The sequence below is a fragment of the Oncorhynchus masou genome, chromosome 2 (genome assembly GCF_036934945.1).
Source record: "Oncorhynchus masou masou isolate Uvic2021 chromosome 2, UVic_Omas_1.1, whole genome shotgun sequence".
NCBI lineage: Eukaryota > Metazoa > Chordata > Actinopteri > Salmoniformes > Salmonidae > Oncorhynchus > Oncorhynchus masou.
The window spans coordinates 12,098,822-12,114,271 of NC_088213.1; the positions used below are offsets into that span (position 1 = coordinate 12,098,822).

The 15,450-nt window shown below is 49.6% G+C and overlaps 1 protein-coding gene across 1 annotated transcript in view; it reads left to right on the forward strand.

The window, feature by feature from the left end:
- Window positions 1–15,450, forward strand: part of kcnq1.1 (potassium voltage-gated channel, KQT-like subfamily, member 1.1) — a 49,043-nt gene that overhangs the window by 10,009 nt on the left and 23,584 nt on the right. The window contains 10 exon segments of the mRNA XM_064984214.1: window positions 4,202–4,280; window positions 9,515–9,611; window positions 10,090–10,230; window positions 10,576–10,686; window positions 10,952–11,047; window positions 11,522–11,638; window positions 12,111–12,249; window positions 14,533–14,589; window positions 14,914–14,945; window positions 14,947–15,018. Coding sequence (XP_064840286.1) covers window positions 4,202–4,280; window positions 9,515–9,611; window positions 10,090–10,230; window positions 10,576–10,686; window positions 10,952–11,047; window positions 11,522–11,638; window positions 12,111–12,249; window positions 14,533–14,589; window positions 14,914–14,945; window positions 14,947–15,018 — 941 coding nt within the window.

A 15,450-nucleotide genomic window follows, 5' to 3' on the forward strand; every position in this document is an offset into this window, starting at 1 on the left:
AAAATAAAGAAAGAGATGTGTGAGTCGTCAGAATGTGAAAGACTGTTTTGAGCAAATTCATGACGCGACCCACTTAATGTTCAACTGATCAGGGACAGTGCTTTTTTCTGTGGCCATCTGTGTCCACATACATATCCCTGGATTTGATTCTTCAACTTTTTGTGTCCATATTTTGGTGCCACATCGTGTCTGACCTCAGTATAACTACGTTAGTAAGTCGGATCAGAAAGGGGCCTATAGGTGGAATGACTGGACCTCAATGCTGATGACCCTGCCCTCCGTCCTCCTCCCTCCACCCCCCCTCCACTCCCCTCCACTCCACCCCTCCACCCCCTCCACTCCACCCCCCCCTCCACTCCACTCCACCTCCCCCTCCACTCCACTCCCCTCCACCCCCTCCACTCCACTCCACTCCCCTCCACCCCCCTCCACTCCCCTCCACCCCCTCCCACTCCCCTCCACTCCACTCCACTCCCCTCCACCCCCTCCACTCCCCCCTCCACCCCCCACTCCCCTCCACTCCCATCCACTCCCCTCCACTCCCCTCCCTCCCTCCCTCCCCTCCACCACAACCCCCCTCCACTCCCTCCAGCTCTCCCCCCTCCACCCCACCACAACAACAGCTCTTCCTTTGTCTGGTTTGCACCCCACTGCACGTGAGGTCACCACTTTACTCACTGTTAACAAGGTCCAGTGTAGATTCTCTCTTCCTGTAAGGAATAACCTAGTGCATCTGTGGCACTTTTGTGATGTAATTAAACATTTTATTGAACCTTTATTTAACTAGAGCGCTGTGCCACTCGGGACCCTTGAAACGAACATGTGTTTGTCCAGCGCCAGGACGGAACATGTATTGGGCATCTGTCACTCTTAAAAGTCCATTAAAGGTTATTGATTTGGTATTGGTCTTCTAAATTGCTAAATGCTAAACTTGCAAATTTGAATGGAATTGCATTGGTGTTTAATTTCAGTCCATTGTTTGATTCATATCATGCACTGGGAGTCATTTGGCGTTCATTGTTAGTTCATTGTTTGATTCATGCCATGCACTGGGAGTCATTTGATGTATAGGAACATATTGGTTATTTTGTCCATTCAGGGAACAAGGAACTAGAAGCAATAGGCCTGGTTACCAATGTTATCCCGACTGTACATTAGAGTTCTTGTTCTATTGTCCTGGTTCCTGATGTTATCCCTACTGTACATTAGAGTTCTTGTTATATTGTCTTGGTTACTGATGTTATCCCTACTGTACATTAGAGTTCTTGTTATATTGTCCTGGTTCCTGATGTTATCCCTACTGTACATTAGAGTTCTTGTTATATTGTCCTGGTTCCTGATGTTATCCCTACTGTACATTAGAGTTCTTGTTATATTGTCCTGGTTCCTGATGTTATCCCTACTGTACATTAGAGTTCTTGTTATATTGTCTTGGTTCCTGATGTTATCCCTACTGTACATTAGAGTTCTTGTTATATTGTCCTGGTTACCAATGTTATTCTTGGTTACTGATGTTACTGTACATTAGAGTTCTTGTTATATTGTCCTGGTTACTGATGTTATCCCTACTGTACATTAGAGTTCTTGTTATATTGTCTTGGTTCCTGATGTTATCCTTACTGTACATTAGAGTTCTTGTTCTATTGTCCTGGTTACTGATGTTATCCCTACTGTACATTAGAGTTCTTGTTATATTGTCCTTGTTCCTGATGTTATCCCTACTGTACATTAGAGTTCTTGTTATATTGTCTTGGTTACTGATGTTATCCCTACTGTACATTAGAGTTCTTGTTATATTGTCCTGGTTCCTGATGTTATCCCTACTGTACATTAGAGTTCTTGTTATATTGTCCTGGTTACTGATGTTATCCCTACTGTACATTAGAGTTATTGTTATATTGCCCTGGTTACTGATGTTATCCCTACTGTACATTAGAGTTCTTGTTATATTGTCCTGGTTCCTGATGTTATCCCTACTGTACATTAGAGTTCTTGTTCTATTGTCCTGGTTCCTGATGTTATCCTTACTGTACATTAGAGTTCTTGTTATATTGTCCTGGTTCCTGATGTTATCCCTACTGTACATTAGAGTTCTTGTTCTATTGTCAAAAGCTGTTCTTAGTCTATATTGTCCTGGTTACGATGTTATCCCCTGTACATTAGAGTTTTGTTAATCATGTCATAAGACCTGAGTTTTGAACCTTTATTTAATAAAGTGTTTTCATCTAACTGTCCCCTTTTATTTTTATGTCAGATAGTCCAGCACCAATCCTCCAGCACCAATCCTCCATCACCATCCTTAGACCGTACATTTTTGCTTTCATTTTTGATCTAATTGTCCTTCCTGGAAAAGGAAAGTTGATGAATCCAGGTGATGTGACATGTATAACCACAACACAGGGTCACATATTAGTCCTGTTGTGGGTCCCTGAAGGCTGTCACACATCCTGGATGTAATGTTGTTCCTGATGTTGCAGATAGTTCAGCACGCTGTGTTTTGGGGACCACCAGCTGGAGGTGTCTGACTGACCACATATTTCACAACATTCTACATGTACAATCAGTGCATACATTTGTTCTCAAATGACGTTCAGAGGTGCTAAGTGCTCTGGTTGTTGGTGTGTCTGAGCCTTTAGTTTTATCACCTGCTCTTTCCCTCTTTTTCTATCTGAGAATCACTTACTATTTCCTACATTCTCTCTCTCTGTGTGTGTGTGTCTCTCTCTGTTTGTCTCATATTTCAACTCTCTGTCTCATTTGTTCTCAAATCTCTCTGTCTCTCTCTCTGTCTCTCTCTCTGTCTCTCTCTGTCTCTCTGTCTCTCTCTGTCTCTCTCTGTCTCTCTCTGTGTCTCTCTGTGTCTCTCTGTGTCTCTCTGTGTGTCTCTCTGTGTGTCTGTGTCTCTCTTCTCTCTCTCTCTCTCTCTCTCTCTCTCTATTTATTAATTTATTTGTTTGTTAATTTATTTATTTAAGGGGCTTTATTGGCATGGAAAACATATGTTTACATTGCCCAAAAAAAAGTGAAATAGATCATAAACAATAACAATTGACAGTGAACATTACACTCACAAAAGTTGTCTCTCTACACCCCCCCCCCTCCCCCCTCCCACCCAACTCTCTGTCTTTAACAGGAGATAGCGCTGGTGGTGTTATTTGGTGTGGAGTATGGTGTGCGGCTGTGGTCAGCAGGGTGCCGTAGTAAATATGTTGGCGTCTGGGGCCGGCTGCGTTTTGCCAGGAAGCCCATCTCCATCATCGGCAAGTGCCTGGAACAAACTCCACACTGGCATCCTTAGTCTTCAGATGAAATAAGATAAAACATGTACAATAATGGCAATTATTTGCATTCAGTATGCAAATAGATATCCTAATTAAGTAACAGTGACAATTCAACAACCCTGGGACCCATCCTGTAACATGTCTCCCTCCTGTAACATGTCACCCTCCTGTAACATGTCACCCTCCTGTAACATGTCACCCTCCTGTAACATGGCTCCATTCTGTAACATGTCACCCTCCTGTGACATGTCTCCCTCCTGTAACATGTCACCCATCCTGTAACATGTCTCCCTCCTGTAACATGTCACCCTCCTGTAACATGTCACCCTCCTGTATCAGGTCACCCTCCTGTAACATGTCTCTATAGTGTAACATGTCTCCCTCCTGTAACATGTCACCCTCCTGTAACATGTCACCCTCCTGTAACATGGCTCCCTCCTGTAACATGGTTCCATCCTGTAACATGTCTCCCTCCTGTAACACGGTTCCGTCCTGTAACATGTCTCCCTCCTGTAACATGTCTCCCTCCTGTAACATGGCTCCGTCCTGTAACATGTCTCCCTCCTGTAACACGGTCCCGTCCTGTAACACGGTCCCTCCTGTAACACGGTCCCTCCTGTAACACGGCTCCCTCCTGTAACACGGTCCCGTCCTGTAACACGGTCCCGTCCTGTAACACGGCTCCCTCCTGTAACACGGCTCCCTCCTGTAACACGGTCCCTCCTGTAACACGGTCCCTCCTGTAACACAGTCCCTCCTGTAACACGGCTCCCTCCTGTAACACGGTCCCTCCTGTAACACAGTCCCTCCTGTAACACGGCTCCCTCCTGTAACACGGCTCCCTCCTGTAACATGGCTCCCTCCTGTAACACGGCCCCCTCCTGTAACATGTGTCCCCTCCACTGTGTGCTTCTCTGCAGATTTGATTGTAGTGGTGGCCTCCATCATCGTACTGGTAGTAGGCTCCAATGGACAGGTGTTTGCCACGTCTGCTGTCAGGTAAGACACTGGCCCTCGACTCTCATGTCCTAAATGATCTATGTTTACAGCACTATCATGCAGGGCTCCAGACTGCAACCATTTAATTGCATTTTGCTACACTTTTGACTTGGCTATTGCGAGTTACATTTTTTAAAATGGTCACATTGGTGCAAGCTGCACATTTTACATGGTCACCTCACTCCAAACTTGGCTGTAACCATGATTTGGTCAAATAGTCATGTGCATTATTATCCTCCTGATTCCTTTAATGAAGGTCTCTGCCCCTGTTTAGCTGGGGCCTGATGCTGTAGTGAAGGTCTCTGTCCCCCTGTTTAGCTGGGGCCTGCTGCTGTAGTGAAGGTCTCTGTCCCTGTTTAGCTGGGGCCTGATGCTGTAATGAAGGTCTCTGCCCCTGTTTCACTGGGGCCTGATGCTGTAATGAAGGTCTCTGTCCCTGTTTCACTGGGGCCTGCTGCTATAGTGAAGGTCTCTGTCCCTGTGCCTGTTTCACTGGGGCCTGATGCTGTAATGAAGGTCTCTGTCCCTGTGTTTCAGCTGGGGCCTGCTGCTGTAGTGAAGGTCTCCCTGTGCCTGTTTCACTGGGGCCTGCTGCTGTAGTGAAGGTCTCTCCCTGTGCCTGTTTCACTGGGGCCTGCTGCTGTAGTGAAGGTCTCTGTCCCTGTTTAGCTGGGGCCTGCTGCTGTAGTGAAGGTCTCTGTGCCTGTTTAGCTGGGGCCTGCTGCTGTAGTGAAGGTCTCTGTCCCTGTTTAGCTGGGGCCTGCTGCTGTAATGAAGGTCTCTGTGCCTGTTTCACTGGGGCCTGCTGCTGTAATGAAGGTCTCCCTGTGCCTGTTTAGCTGGGGCCTGCTGCTGTAGTGAAGGTCTCTGTCCCTGTTTAGCTGGGGCCTGCTGCTGTAATGAAGGTCTCCCTGTGCCTGTTTCACTGGGGCCTGCTGCTGTAATGAAGGTCTCCCTGTGCCTGTTTAGCTGGGGCCTGCTGCTGTAATGAAGGTCTCTGTGCCTGTTTCACTGGGGCCTGCTGCTGTAATGAAGGTCTCTGTGCCTGTTTCAGCTGGGGCCTGCTGCTGTAGTGAAGGTCTCTGTGCCTGTTTCACTGGGGCCTGCTGCTGTAGTGAAGGTCTCTGTCCCTGTTTCAGCTGGGGCCTGCTGCTGTAGTGAAGGTCTCTGTCCCTGTGCCTGTTTCACCGGGGCCTGCTGCTGTAGTGAAGGTCTCTGCCCTTGTGCCTGTTTCACCGGGGCCTGCTGCTGTAGTGAAGGTCTCTGCCCCTGTGCCTGTTTCACTGGGGCCTGCTGCTGTAGTGAAGGTCTCTGTCCCTGTGCCTGTTTCACTGGGGCCTGCTGCTGTAGTGAAGGTCTCTGTCCCTGTGCCTGTTTCACTGGGGCCTGCTGCTGTAGTGAAGGTCTCTGCCCCTGTGCCTATTTCACTGGGGCCTGCTGCTGTAGTGAAGGTCTCTGCCCTTGTGCCTGTTTCACCGGGGCCTGCTGCTGTAGTGAAGGTCTCTGCCCCTGTGCCTGTTTCACTGGGGCCTGCTGCTGTAGTGAAGGTCTCTGCCCCTGTGCCTGTTTCACTGGGGCCTGCTGCTGTAGTGAAGGTCTCTGCCCCTGTGCCTGTTTCACTGGGGCCTGCTGCTGTAGTGAAGGTCTCTGTCCCTGTGCCTGTTTCACTGGGGCCTGCTGCTGTAGTGAAGGTCTCTGCCCCTGTGCCTATTTCAACGGGGCCTGCTGCTGTAGTGAAGGTCTCTGTCCCTGTGCCTGTTTCACTGGGGCCTGCTGCTGTAGTGAAGGTCTCTGCAACCTGTGCCTGTTTAGCTGGGGCCTGTGTAACAGTATAAATTTAGACCGTCCCCTTGCCCATACCCGGGCGCGAACCAGGGACCCTCTGCACACATCAACAACAGTCACCCACGAAGCATCGTTACCCATCGCTCCACAAAAGCCACGGCCCTTGCAGAGCAAGGGGAACTACTACTTCAAGGTCTCAGAGCAAGTGACGTCACCGATTGAAACGCTATTTAGCTCGAACCACAGCTAACTAAGCTAGCCGTTTCACATCCGTTACACCTGCTGCTGTAGTGAAGGTCTCTGTGCCTGTTTAGCTGGGGCCTGCTGCTGTAATGAAGGTCTCTGTGCCTGTTTAGCTGGGGCCTGATGCTGTAATGAAGGTCTCTGTCCCTGTTTAGCTGGGGCCTGCTGCTGTAGTGAAGGTCTCTGTGCCTGTTTCGCTGGGGCCTGCTGCTGTAATGAAGGTCTCTGTGCCTGTTTCACTGGGGCCTGCTGCTGTAATGAAGGTCTCTGTGCCTGTTTCACTGGGGCCTGCTGCTGTAATGAAGGTCTCTGTGCCTGTTTCACTGGGGCCTGCTGCTGTAATGAAGGTCTCTGTGCCTGTTTAGCTGGGGCCTGCTGCTGTAATGAAGGTCTCTGTGCCTGTTTCACTGGGGCCTGATGCTGTAATGAAGGTCTTTGTGCCTGTTTAGCTGGGGCCTGCTGCTGTAATGAAGGTCTCTGTGCCTGTTTAGCTGGGGCCTGCTGCTGTAATGAAGGTCTCTGTGCCTGTTTAGCTGGGGCCTGCTGCTGTAATGAAGGTCTCTGTGCCTGTTTCACTGGGGCCTGCTGCTGTAATGAAGGTCTCTGTGCCTGTTTAGCTGGGGCCTGCTGCTGTAATGAAGGTCTCTGTGCCTGTTTAGCTGGGGCCTGCTGCTGTAATGAAGGTCTCTGTGCCTGTTTAGCTGGGGCCTGCTGCTGTAATGAAGGTCTCTGTGCCTGTTTCACTGGGGCCTGCTGCTGTAATGAAGGTCTCTGTGCCTGTTTCACTGGGGCCTGATGCTGTAATGAAGGTCTCTGTGCCTGTTTCACTGGGGCCTGCTGCTGTAATGAAGATCTCTGTGCCTGTTTAGCTGGGGCCTGATGCTGTAATGAAGGTCTCTGTGCCTGTTTCACTGGGGCCTGCTGCTGTAATGAAGGTCTCTGTGCCTGTTTCACTGGGGCCTGATGCTGTAATGAAGGTCTTTGTGCCTGTTTCACTGGGGCCTGATGCTGTAATGAAGGTCTCTGTGCCTGTTTAGCTGGGGCCTGCTGCTGTAATCAAGGTCTCTGTGCCTGTTTCACTGGGGCCTGATGCTGTAATGAAGGTCTCTGTGCCTGTTTCACTGGGGCCTGCTGCTGTAATGAAGGTCTCTGTGCCTGTTTAGCTGGGGCCTGATGCTGTAATGAAGGTCTCTGTCCCTGTTTAGCTGGGGCCTGCTGCTGTAATGAAGGTCTCTGTGCCTGTTTCACTGGGGCCTGATGCTGTAATGAAGGTCTCTGTGCCTGTTTAGCTGGGGCCTGCTGCTGTAATGAAGGTCTCTGTGCCTGTTTAGCTGGGGCCTGATGCTGTAATGAAGGTCTCTGTGCCTGTTTCACTGGGGCCTGCTGCTGTAATGAAGGTCTCTGTGCCTGTTTCACTGGGGCCTGCTGCTGTAATGAAGGTCTCTGTGCCTGTTTCACTGGGGCCTGATGCTGTAATGAAGGTCTCTGTGCCTGTTTCACTGGGGCCTGCTGCTGTAATGAAGGTCTCTGTGCCTGTTTAGCTGGGGCCTGCTGCTGTAATGAAGGTCTCTGTGCCTGTTTCACTGGGGCCTGATGCTGTAATGAAGGTCTCTGTGCCTGTTTCACTGGGGCCTGATGCTGTAATGAAGGTCTCTGTGCCTGTTTCACTGGGGCCTGCTGCTGTAATGAAGGTCTCTGTGCCTGTTTAGCTGGGGCCTGCTGCTGTAATGAAGATCTCTGTGCCTGTTTAGCTGGGGCCTGATGCTGTAATGAAGGTCTCTGTGCCTGTTTCACTGGGGCCTGCTGCTGTAATGAAGGTCTCTGTGCCTGTTTCACTGGGGCCTGCTGCTGTAATGAAGATCTCTGTCCCTGTGTCGCTGGGGCCTGCTGCTGTAATGAAGGTCGCTGTCCCTGTGTCGCTGGGGCCTGCTGCTGTAATGAAGGTCTCTGTCCCTTTGTCGCTGGGGCCTGCTGCTGTAATGAAGGTCTCTGTGCCTGTTTCACTGGGGCCTGCTGCTGTAATGAAGGTCTCTGTCCCTGTGTCACTGGGGCCTGCTGCTGTAATGAGCGAGCCACTTACTCACTCTCTCCCCGCATTCCAGGAGATTTTTATTTTCTTTCAGATTGTATAGGCTGTAACATTTCAAAATCCAAATAGACAGGTAATAAACATCTTTGGAAGCAACTACGGTTGTCACTGTTAAAGAGAGGAGGTTCTCAGCAACTACGGTTGTCACTGTTAAAGAGAGGAGGTTCTCAGCAACTACGGTTGTCACTGTTAAAAAGGAGGTTCTCAAATAGTTGTCACTGTTAAAAAGGAGGTTCTCAGCAACTACGGTTGTCACTGTTAAAGAGAGGAGGTTCTCAGCAACTACGGTTGTCACTGTTAAAGAGAGGAGGTTCTCAGCAACTATGGTTGTCACTGTTAAAGAGAGGAGGTTCTCAGCAACTACGGTTGTCACTGTTAAAGAGAGGAGGTTCTCAGCAACTACGGTTGTCACTGTTAAAGAGAGGAGGTTCTCAGCAACTACGGTTGTCACTGTTAAAGAGAGGAGGTTCTCAGCAACTACGGTTGTCACTGTTAAAGAGAGGAGGTTCTCAGCTTTCTGTAGGTGTTGTTTTTATTTCTCAACTCTCAGTAAGCAATTTTACAACCAAGATATTTGATATGGCTTTGAGATACACAGCTGGAGAAATGCGAATCGGACCTTGCATCGGCCATAGCCTCATTGGGTAGTTGGCTACAACTGCAATGTTTTTTTAGGACATTGACTTTAGTGTTAGAATCCTACATGGTCACCATCAGTGGGTATTATGTTTAGCGATCAACCTAATGCTTTTGGAGTTTCCACTTACTCAGGTGGTGAAATAGTCCCAAATAAATCAGCCTATGATATTATTGCACATAAAATATGTGGACAAATGTATCTCTATTGAACAAAAAGATTTAAAAATAAAAAACAGCTATAACAACTATAGACTATTTGCCCCAAAATTCATGACATCACTGGATTCATTGAATCATCCATTCCTGCGTGGACATGTTAGATGAAACAACTTATTTCTGGAATACCATCTCAGTAGTCTGTCTAGAACTCAATCACTTTATCAGATGATTACCAGTTGTTTTCTATTGGTGTGCAGTTCCATCAGGGGAAAATGTTTGTCTGGAGCCCCGATCACAGACCGTGTGTTTGTTGTTCCAGAGGGATTCGCTTCCTGCAGATCCTGCGTATGCTTCATGTGGACCGGCAGGGAGGGACGTGGCGTCTGCTGGGCTCTGTGGTCTTCATCCACAGACAGGTTAGTTTGGGTCCTTGGAAAGCGCTATATAAATACCATGTATTCTTATTATTATGAGTTGTTCACTGCACAGGTTAACAGAGTTGACAAACACTAACACACACTCCTAATTTAATGCTGAGCGACAAACTTTTATTTTTCATTAATACATTTATTCCTCTCTAGATAACTATGTTAAATAAGTTGTCTTGTGTGTGTGCATGCCTTTGTGTGTGTGTGTGTGTGTGTGTGTGTGTGTGTGTGTGTGTGTGTGTGTGTGTGTGTGTGTGTGTGTGTGTGTGTGTGTGTGTGTGTGTGTGTGTGTGTGTGTGTGTGTGTGTGCATGCCTTTGTGTGTTTGTGCCTTTGTGTGTGTGTGTGCATGTGTGTGTGCGTGCGTGCGTGCGTGTGTGTGTGTGCCTTTATGTGTGTGCGTGCATGTGTACGTGCGTGTGTGTCTGTGTGTATGTGTGTGTGGGTGCCTGTGTGTGTGTTTCCAGGAGCTCATCACCACGCTGTACATTGGTTTCCTGGGGCTCATCTTCTCCTCCTACTTTGTGTACCTGGCAGAGAAGGATGCTGTGGACAGCAATGGAGCCAATGAGTTCGGGAGCTACGCTGACGCCTTGTGGTGGGGGGTGGTAAGGCTGCTGCGTGTGTGTGTGTGTGTGTGTGTGTGTGTGTGTGTGTGTGTGTGTGTGTGTGTGTGTGTGTGTGTTTCACAGGAGGTAGCTGTCACCTTAATCAGGGAGGACGGGGCTCGTGGTAATGACTGGAGCGAAATCAGTGGAATGGTATCAGAACACATGGTTTCCATGGTTTCCATGGCTTCCAGATGTTTGACCCCATTCCATTCGCTCCGTTACAGCCGTTATAATGAGCCGTCCTCCTCTCAGCAGCCTCCACTGGTGTGTGTGTGTGTCTGGCTTCACTGAACAGGGCAGGAGTCTGGGATGACTCTCCTAGCAGTCTTTTGTCCTTTGCAGGTGACCGTCACAACTATAGGCTACGGAGACAAGGTGCCTCAGACATGGATCGGTAAAACCATTGCATCGTGTTTCTCAGTCTTTGCCATCTCCTTCTTCGCCCTACCAGCTGTGAGTGCAGGAGTAATCAGGTGGAAAGATACTGTTCGTTCATCAGTAACACCATGAAGTACACTCTTAGAAAAGAAGGGTTATTCGTTTGTCCCCATAAGATAACCTTTTTCTAGTTCCAGGTAGAACCCTTTGGAGGTTCTACTTGGAACCCAAAATAGTTATTTTCAGAGGGTTCTCCTTAGGGGACAATTGAAGAACCCTTTATGGTACTAGGTAACACCCCTACTTTTCTAGTGTAGTAATCCTCTGCGTTTGTTTGCAGGGGATCCTGGGTTCAGGCTTTGCACTGAAGGTTCAACAGAAACAGAGGCAGAAGCACTTCAACAGACAGATCCCTGCAGCTGCCATTCTCATCCAGGTGAGTCTGACAGAGACAGTCCCAGTGGAACTGACATCAGTGTGCTAGATAAGCAACATTAGCTTCCTTCTCTCTGACTACAACTCAGAGTAAACTGTCTGTTCCACAGCTCAAACCTGGGGCCCTCTGCCTCGCTAACAGGCTTGACCGCCCCCCTTGACAACGTACGAACCAGTTGAGCTATAGAAAAGGATCCAATTCGATGGCAGAATTGGCAACATTTCAAGCTAGCCGTGAAGTGAGCTTTTTGGCCCATTAATTATCTCTGTTATACCAGCATGCTCTTTTACTTCACAACAACTGTTGCATTTCAGAAAACCTATTAGTCTGGAGATGCTGTGGAGCTTGGTTAGGTAGATGCATTCCTCACTATTCCTTAAAAGTACCTTCATCTCGAGTCAACTGTGGTGTAGATTCTAGTAGTCACCTGCAATGTTAATGTCTGTTTACGTCCTGATCACATTCTCTGTCCAGACTTCGTGGAGGGTCTTTGCTGTGGAGAACCCTGACTCGGCCACCTTCAAGATGTTTGTGAGGAGGAGACCTGCTCTGCCCAGCTCCTCTGTATCCAGTCCCAAGCCCAAGAAAACGGTCAGCTGTCCTTATAAAATCACTGGTTCATCAGATCGATGCTATTTCATTCATTCATCAATCCATTCTTCTACCCATCCATTTATCCACCCACCCATCCATTTACCCATCCAGCCAATCCGCTCTCCGTCCGTCCATTGACCCACCCACCCATCCATTCATCCACCTACCTACCCACCCATCCATTCACCCATCCATCCATCAATCTATCCACCCATCCATTCATCCATCCATCCATCAATCATTCATGCATCTATCCACCCATCCATTCATCTATCCGTCCATCCATCCATTCACCCACTGTCCGTATACCCACATACCCATCCATCCATCATTCATCCATCATCCACCCACCCATCCATCTGTCCATCCATCCATCATTCATCATTCATCCATCATCCACCCACCCACCCACCCACCCACCCATCCATCCGTCCGTCCATCCATTCACGTCCTGTCCCTCTGTAAACAGGTGAAGCTGAGGAGGAAGTTGAAGAGCAGTGAGAAGGACGATGGGCCTGGTTCTCCCACTGTTCCCAGTATCTCCTACGACTCAGTGTTCAATAGTGGGAGGGAGCTCAGCTCTGATGTCTACAGCACTGTGTGTACAGGTAGGAGAGGGGTACTCTCTTATATATATTTACACTGCATTTTAGTGGCTTGGAGTAATCTAAAGGGGCAGTTCACCCCCATTTTAATGGCACTCTGCCAGGGGTTATCAGAGCCAATTCCATTTCTGTCAAATTAATTATGATTAATTTTATGAATGTATTAGACATTTCCCACGGTTTTCAACAATCTCTCTATTCTCTTTACCTCTCTGTTTCTCTTTCTCCCCCTCTCTCTTTTCCGTATCTGCTGTTTCTGGCTTCTGTTTAGCTGAAGCACTAGGATGTGGTGAGCTACTGTTAGTGTCCACTCCTCCTGTCCAGTCACTTTTACTGTCCTCTTGACCAATCACTGTCACTGTTACTGTCCTCTTGACCAATCACTGCATCTGTCACTGTCCTCTTGACCAATCACTGTCAATGTTACTGTCCTCTTGACAAATCACTGCATCTGTTACTGTCCTCTTGACCAATCACTGCATCTGTCACTGTCCTCTTGACCAATCACTGCATCTGTCACTGTCCTCTTGACCAATCACTGCATCTGTCACTGTCCTCTTGACCAATCACTGCATCTGTCATTGTCCTCTTGACCAATCACTGCAGCTGTCCTCTTGGCCAATCACTGTCTCAGTTACTGTTATATCTGTCTCTCACTGCTTGCTCCTTCGGTACATGTGTGTATAGGTATATAACCCTTTAGTCAGTCAACTGCAGATAAATCCGTCTTCAGTTGAATGTGTTGGTTCCAGCACATTGAGGTTGTAGTGGTTCTGGAACCCCCTTCAAAATGTCTCAGTTGTGCCTCCCTTCTATCTTGTTATCGTGATTATCTTAGTGGCTTGTTGGTGTTTCAGGCTGGGTATCTATGAAGCACGTTGACAACTGCTGATGTAAAGAGGGCTTTATAAAAATACATTTGAATGCATACAAAGATAACCCCAACCCATTGCCCCCTTAGTCCCCATCCACCTGCCGCAATCCTCCGTCCCCACCCAGAAACCATGCTTCCCATCCCGCCTAGCCCCCACCCCCCTCCATGACCCGTAGAAACCATGCTTCCCGTCCCATCCCGCCTAGCCCCCACCCCCCTCCATGACCCGTAGAAACCATGCTTCCCATCCCTAGCCCCCACCCCCTCCATGACCCGTAGAAACCATGCTTCCCGTCCCATCCCGCCTAGCCCCCACCCCCTCCATGACCCTAGAAACCATGCTTCCCATCCCCCCAGCCCCCACCCCCTCCATGACCCGTAGAAACCATGCTTCCCGTCCCATCCCCCTAGCCCCCACCCCCTCCATGAGCCCATGCTTCCCACCCCCTCCATGACCCGTAGAAACCATGCTCCCATCCCTAGCCCCCACCCCCCTCCATCCCATCCCGCCTAGCCCCCACCCCCCTCCATGACCCGTAGAAACCATGCTTCCCATCCCATCCCGCCTAGCCCCCACCCCCCTCCATGACCCGTAGAAACCATGCTTCCCAGCCTTTCCCATCCCTCCTAGCCCCCACCCCCTCCATGACCCGTAGAAACCATGCTTTCCCGTCCCATGACCCCATGCCTCCCAGCCTTTCCCCCCACCCCCTCCATGACCCGTAGAAATGCTTCCCGTCCCCATGCTTCCCATCCCATCCCTCCTAGCCCCCACCCCCTCCATGACCCGTAGAAACCATGCTTCCCGTCCCATCCCGCCTAGCCCCCCCCCCCCTCCATGACCCGTAGAAACCATGCTTCCCGTCCCATCCCGCCTAGCCCCCACCCCCCTCCATGACCCGTAGAAACCATGCTTCCCGTCCCATCCCGCCTAGCCCCCACCCCCTCCATGACCCGTAGAAACCATGCTTCCCGTCCCATCCATGACCCTAGAAACCATGCTTCCCATCCCCCACCCCCCTCCATGACCCATAGAAACCATGCTTCCCGTCCCATCCCATGACCCTAGAAACCATGCTTCCCATCCCCCAGCCCCCACCCCCTCCATGACCCATAGAAACCATGCTTCCCGTCCCATCCCTCCTAGCCCCCACCCCCTCCATGACCCATAGAAACCATGCTTCCCGTCCCATCCCTCCTAGCCCCCACCCCCTCCATGACCCATAGAAACCATGCTTCCCATCCCGCCCCCACCCCCCTAGCCCCCCCCCCTCCATGACCCGTAGAAAGCATGCCTCCCAGCCTTTCCCATCCCATCCAGAGGATCATGTATCTACTAGATTGCTAGCTACATGATCCTCTTGTGTGTTTGTCTCCATCCCTCCCATTCCCTCCTCTTCTTGGTCTCACAGATACCCAGCAGTCCTGGACCTCTCTTTCCTCCCTTACGTTCAGCTCTCCACTCCCAGGTAACAAAGCACTGAGCTGTTTTGTTTTCGCATACAGAAATATAGAAATGTGAAAGGGTTGCATGGATTTTTGGAAATTACATTATAAGATCATAGGGAAATCTTCTGTCACTTAGCCCCCCCCCCTCCATGCTATGCATATTCTGAGTGTGTGTGTGTGTGTGTGTGTGTGTGTGTGTGTGTGTGTGTGACCCGTGTGTGACCCGTGTGTGTGTGTGTGTGTGTGTGAAACCATGCTTGTGTGTGCATGTGTGTGTGTGTGTGTGTGTGTTGTGTGACCCGTGCATGCGTCCCGCCTAGTGACCCGACTGTATGTGTTGGCAGTGAAAAAGACCCCTGGTTTGTTGGAGGTGCAGCGTCCCTCGTAGCCCCCACCCCCTCCAGAGGAACAGCAGCTTTGGGGACGATCTGGACCAGGAGGACCAGTGTGTTCTGCCCCCACCCCATGAGTCATGCTTCCCGTCCCATCCCTAGCCCCCACCCCCTCCATGACCCGTAGAAACCATGCTTCCCACAGTCAGTCATGTTTCCCTAGAAACCATGCTTCCCTCCCACCTAGCCCCCACCCCACTCCATGTCCAGTCAGTCAGTCTGTTTCATGTATCTACTAGATTGCTAGCTACATGATCCTCTGTTTTCAGTCCACCTCTCTTTCCTCCCTTCAGTCTGTCGTCTATCACAGATACCCAGCAGTCCCAGTCTCCACTCCCAGGTAACAAAGCACTGAGCTGTTTTGTCACAGTCAGTCTGTTTCCCTTTCAGTCTATAAGATCTAAATCTTCTGTCACTTGGCGCTGTCATATTCTGAGTCAGTCTGTTTCCCTTTCAGTCTGTGTGTCGTATCACCCACGTGTCACAGTC